Genomic DNA, 6,283 nt, shown 5'->3' with positions numbered 1-6,283 from the left:
CACGGCTGGTTATTATCAGAGCTTAATGGCTGCAAATATGGATCGTTTCACAAGAAGAAATCTACATCTCACAAAGTTACAAACATAATAGTAAATCAGAATTTGAATAAATTAGAATTAGTTTCACATGCCTATTAATCATCATAATCAAGTCCTGGTGACTGGTTGAGAGCCACTAGTCTGGAAACACTGGCGTCTTTAAAAGTCGCCGATGAGAAAGCTAGAACCGCTCGGCTTTGATGAGTGAGGAATGCGCACACGTGGTGTGGCTGACACTACTAGCTGTATGCCTCATATTTTTGGCCCTTTTGTTGTCCTGCGTACCGTAACTACGCAAGCCGATTCATCCGCAGAGATGCAGAAAAAAACAACAACCTAAAAAACAAAATGAACAGTTCTAACATATACAAAAGCATTGTGTCAGGTATATACATTACTCTATGATCGACTCATTGCATTCACAGAAAGTAAAATAAAACAAGCATAAGGCCACACATGTCAACGTCAATTTATGGAAAAAGACAAAAATAATAATAAAACCTATACTAGATGACTGGAAAAAAAAAAAACATTCAGTGCTTTAGTTGACCAAAGGAAATCCTCGTATCATTCACTCTCTTGTTGTTTTACTTTTGGCACATATGAGAAAATATAGAAGAAAAAAAAACAAAAAACTAAAGAAACAAATAAAACAAAACACTCACACACACAATCACAAAAATTGCCTCTTCATCAGACCAATTCAAACAGACTTGTAATAAACATTTACATCATCTCTAAAACCGCTGCATACATTCCAGTTTGTTCTAAAATCTCTGAGAGAGTTGCACACCCCGAAAAGGCATGGATGAAATAAGGAGGAAAAATAATGAACATGGAAAAAAAAGAAAAAGAAAAACATTGCAATCATCTAACTGGCATTGCAGGTGTTGGAATCGTGATGGGATATTTACAGTGAAGTGCAAATTGAAATGGTAACATTTGTTTTTTTAAATGTGACAGTTCTATGAGGACTGAGCGGGAGGAGGAGCCACTTTTTTGGGCGTGGCCGGCTTCTTGGTTTGCCACAGGTGGCCGTGGATGGTTATTGCGTCCACGCTGGCCGACATGGTCTTCGCTGGTATTTGGCTGAACTGCTTCTTGTCCGAGTTGTACTTGAAGAGGCCGTCCACCATCTTGCGCGTCACGCTCTTGGGGCCGACGCCTGCCAGCTTGCTGATCTCCTCCGACTCGGGAAAGTACGTGTAGAGCGAGCGGAACTGGCAACCGGCGTCTCGGAACAGTATCAGGAAGTTGTTGTCCTCCGACTTCTCCATTTCCTGGAGAAGGATGGACATTTTGAAGTGAAGGATGTATCGTTTAAAGCCGGGGTTCTCAACAGTTTTTCACATCACCCTAAATTTGATAAGATTTTGTCTTTGGGAGCCTCATCTAAGATCTTTAGTGTCAGATGTAAGTCCAAACTTCCTCTCCTGTCTATTCTATAGTCATGGAGATAACGGTGAAACTATGATCAGAACGTTCATAATTGTACATTCTGGTGCTAATGTCTATAAATGAAATAAAAATGGTTTAAGGTTAACTATTTATAATTGTACTTGATTTTACTCTTGGTGGACCTCTGGGGGTCCCTGGCCCCCACATTGAGAGACATTGGTCAAATTAAGTTTAAGCCCAGTGACTAATCAGCACACACATTTTTACAGAACCCTTGACCTTTAACCTTTGATATTGACAAAATCAATTCAATAATAAAAAATAAAAAATATGAGTTATCATGAGGAAAATGGTCAGGGGTATTTTGGAGTTCCAAGAAAAATAGTCAAACTTTTTAGATCTGCAACCAGTGACTTACTAACTGGACACTTTCCAGCCCACTGGACACCGTTCCCTTCCATCTAAAAATAAATTATTTTATCAAAGTAATTATTTTTGAATAGAATTTTATTTCTTCATAATTTCTTTACACCATCAATGATTAGCTATAAAAAGCAATTCAGCACTTCAAATGCTTAAAATGATATAAAAAGAAAACAATTTATTTTTTATCAGGGATAAAGTCTAACAATTTATATTTCACAATTTCCCACCTCCAATATTTTGTTCTTCTGCCCTTCGTTGACCTTGCCCGCCAGGCAGCAGTGAGCCAGGGCATTCTGGATGATGTGCTTGTTGGATTTGGCACTGGGCTCCTTGTACAGCTTGGGCCCTGTCGGGAGAAAGGCAAAAAAAGGAAAAAAGAGATCGACATCAAATGGTTGTCCTAGCAACCGGTCCATTTGTGATGGATAGGACAAAGGCACTCTCAGCTCCAGAATCTGCTGATAAATCATTTATGAGCAATGAAATGAAAAGGCTGCTTCGCTCCATGTGCAGGGGGGATATATTTGAAATGAGTGAGTGAGTGCAATGATAAAAAATACCAACCCTTTTTGGGTCACATACTACACAGTACATATGACCTGAGTATCTGTGTAAAAAGAACAATGTCTTTTTGGACATAGTACATTTTCATATAGCCTTTCAGCACTTTGTGGGTTGATCAATTTAACAGTACCCGCCCTCTGCCATTGTTGGTTATTGTAGCAAAGTACTGTTATCACAATGCATTGTGGGATACACTCCAGTACTGGCACTTTACACATACTGTTCAACGGATCCTATGATTTCACACTTACTTGGCTTACAAAATGATATGCTAGTATGCGATACATGGTCCGGTCCGAGTTTCACTCACTCAATGAAACCGTGTCACCTTAAAGACATATTGTTACATGATTTAAAACAGATCTGTTAAGGTGAGTGTTCACAAGTCCTTTCAGTTCCTTGTTGTGTGGACAATGAACTGTGTACGCACTTTCCTCCCTGGTCCATTATAACCCAGTGACCAGCACTGGAACGTCCAGTAATCAATTATTTAAAATAAATCATCAAAGAAAGCATTAATTAAGAAAAAACTAACAAAAAAAACAAAACAAATTGTAATTTCGATTAATGAAGAGTCCAAAATATATTATGGTTGTTAAACCCTGGTATTTTATTGGATATGAACGCTGGGAACTCCACTGATTTCAATTAAAAGAATGAAAAGCAACAAATAAGGGGCATATGGTAAGCTAAGTTGATGCAAATCATTCATAAAGTGTTCCGACTATAGTTTGGTGTTATAAATATATCGTGCTGTGAAAACCTCCCACCCAGGAGTTGAAAACAAGTGAAAGAGCAGCCTACCGGTGTACTCTGCGTTGGAGGTGACGGAGGAGGTGGTGGAAGTGTTCTCCCAGTCCTTCTCTCCGTTCCTGCTGCTGGAGCGACTCGGGGACAGAAAGCCATCCGCAGAGTCGGGCCTGAGACACACGCACACCACGCACACACACACACACACACACACACACACACTAGGTCACCTTTCTGGCTTTCCAGCACTCAGCACTTCTAGCAGGCCTGCAGGACGTTCATTTCCCTCCCCCTCAATGTAATGTTTGTGCTAAACTGTCCTTTAGCCCAAAATGTGCTGTTTCTGCACTCTGCGTACCTAAACAATGTAATAATCCCAAACAAGAAGACAGACTTCGCCCGGGGCGTCGATTGTTATGGCAGAGCAAATTGTGTAAGCTTAAGCTGCAATTATTTTGCAAGCGTGAGCAGAGATGTGAGGCAGTCTGGTTAAAAGCATCTTCAATGTGGGTCAATAAAGTGTCTGTGGATTAAGGCTCGCCATTGCAGCTGTAAGACTGGATATATATGGTAATATATATATATATATATATATATATATATATATATATATATATATATATATATATATATATATATATATATATATATATATACACACACACACACACAGTGTATATATACACACCGTATATAAACATGTATATACACATATATATACACACACACATATATATATACACACACACACATATATATATATATATATATACACACACACACATAAATTCACACACACATACACACACACACACACACACACACACACACACTGTACACATATATATATCTCAGGAAAGGTTTTTAAAACTAGTATCGAGTACGGAAATCTTAATCTCCCAAAATAAAACCATGAAATAAATCTATTGCTTTTGTTTGTTTAAGGCAATTTCATGAATATTTCAAGTAATAAATGGATATTTCAAAACAAGTGGATGTTTTTGGATTCACAAAGTGCTCAAAAGAAAGAAGATGTCAAGACAGAAAGCAGGATTTAAGGGTGTTCGGCATTGCAGCGTGTGCTCCGTGGGTTTAGCGTGATAATAAAGCACAGTGAGGGTGCAGCAGCCGTGGCAGTGGGATTGCACGTTAGTGAGGAGGGCGTGGAAGACGGGGTTATGCAGGAAACAGCTCTCGGTGGATACTGTCAAGCCACAAGCTTCAAAGCGCTGTGTTTTGCAGCCGGCCATGAGAATCTTCCCAGGAATAGCCGAAGAAAAATACATGTGCTTTCTTCACAGGCTCAGACATTCCCAAATAAAACCCATGAAGGGCTATGTGCTTTGGTGTGATGTCACAGTGTGAAGAGCCTGCACCGCTGAAGCAGGAACTGACCTTCGCCTTCTCCGTTTAGGAGAGTTCAAAAGGTAGAGGAGACTGCCAGAGGCTAAACTAGCGCTTCTGACAGGTGTGAGGAGCAGGAGGAGAGAAGATAGGGGGACAATGAAGAGGAAATGTTAAAAGAGAGGACCCAATATGTCGCAGAGACCCTGGACTCTTGTGTACAGTGACAGGTTCGGAAATGTCCAAGATACTGAAAAAACTGAAATGTCGAGCGCATGGTTAGTTCACTATGGAAAGTTTCATCGCCTGATTTAGGCTTTTGATTTACTCTCTGTAACAACGCATTATGTATTAACACCATATTTTGAAAAAACTTGCCAAAATGTAATAAAGTTCACATTTATTATGTAATAACACCTGCAATTTAATTACATTTTCAATTTGGTAATGACCTAAATTTTGCAATAACAAAAAAAAATTGTAATAACCTCTTACATAAAGCGTGTTTTTGTTTCTATGTGTAGAGGAATTTGTGTGACATTTGATATAAATGAAGACGGCAATCTTTTAAATGTAATTATTACATATTCACCAAAAAAAGTTACCTCCAAGTCATAACCACCTCATTATGTAATAGGATGTTACAAAATATGGCAAAACGTATAACATATTGAGGCCATGATGTTTATGACAAAATGCAGGAAATGCGAGTGTTATTACAAAATCGATTACATTTTGGTCAGTCACAGTAAGTCATTACATTACGTCATTTAGCAGATGCTTTTGTCCAGAGCGACGTACAATTTATTCATAGGTTAGGTATCATGCTCAAGGACACTACAGCACTACCCCTCCTGAGCCGCTCATCACCCGTTTGAACGCCACTGTTAAAGAACCCGAGGGAGATCCTAACCTGGGCGCTCTCTTCCCAGAGTGGACGCTGTCGCCGTCTCCCAGGTTAAGCGATGATAGCGACAGGCTGGACACTGAAAAGACACGTTGGCGTGACCCTGGAGGGTGGAATAAAGGAGATGCCACACAGCATGGGACGAACATGTTTATACCGCAACAACACCACGGATGAGCAGGACGACGGCCCATGCCTAGAAACGTTACAAGGCAATGCAGCTTCTTCGGGAATATGGTTCACATGCACAATTTAAACACATATGATAAATCAATACAGAGCATTTTCCAAAGCGAGACATTAGCACAAATTAAATGAAGTCATTCAATTAAATGAAAGCAAGACTTTTTCTACGTTTACACTAATTTTCAATCCCAATGATTGAAAAAATACTTGGGTTTTCCTTTCAAATCTAAAATATTCCAAAATTATGCATTTGGAGGCATTTTAGCTGAAAGTCATATAAAGACAAGTAAACTGACAAACACATTCACATGCATTCAACATGGGAGTGCTGCATTGCTTTTTAGTATGTTAATATGTTTCAAGTTCTGTATATTGTGTTAATTAGATTTATTTAATTATAAGCGATTATTACCACAGATCTGACAGATCTAACAGGCCACCAATGAGACCATGTTGTAGAGTTTTTAATTTATTCAAATATTTTATCAATAGAAATAAAAAAGGTGATTTTAGACTCAAACTAGCCAAAAATCTGAAGAATTGTGAAAATAACTTTAAATATTTGTGCACATAATTGTCGCTCAATGGCTCAGACTAAGCCATGCGTTACCCAGTTAGAAAGAAAAGCATTTTCAGGTGGCACAATTTGGGCACAGATGAGGGTGACAG

General features: G+C 38.9%; 1 protein-coding gene across 1 annotated transcript in view; it reads right to left on the bottom strand.

The window, feature by feature from the left end:
• Positions 1 to 1,004: 1,004 nt before the first annotated feature.
• Positions 1,005 to 6,283, bottom strand: part of camsap2a (calmodulin regulated spectrin-associated protein family, member 2a) — a gene marked incomplete at both ends in the record, with an annotated part of 60,572 nt that continues 55,293 nt past the window's right edge. The window contains 4 exons of the mRNA XM_079997292.1: positions 1,005 to 1,319; positions 2,091 to 2,209; positions 3,232 to 3,347; positions 5,435 to 5,531. Coding sequence (XP_079853418.1) covers positions 1,005 to 1,319; positions 2,091 to 2,209; positions 3,232 to 3,347; positions 5,435 to 5,531 — 647 coding nt within the window. The remainder of the gene's footprint in view (positions 1,320 to 2,090; positions 2,210 to 3,231; positions 3,348 to 5,434; positions 5,532 to 6,283) is intronic.

This window comes from Zeus faber, assembly GCF_960531495.2.
Source record: "Zeus faber genome assembly, chromosome: 1".
NCBI lineage: Eukaryota > Metazoa > Chordata > Actinopteri > Zeiformes > Zeidae > Zeus > Zeus faber.
The sequence above is the reverse complement of the archived record's forward strand: the minus strand, read 5'-3'. Positions and strand labels throughout refer to the sequence as shown.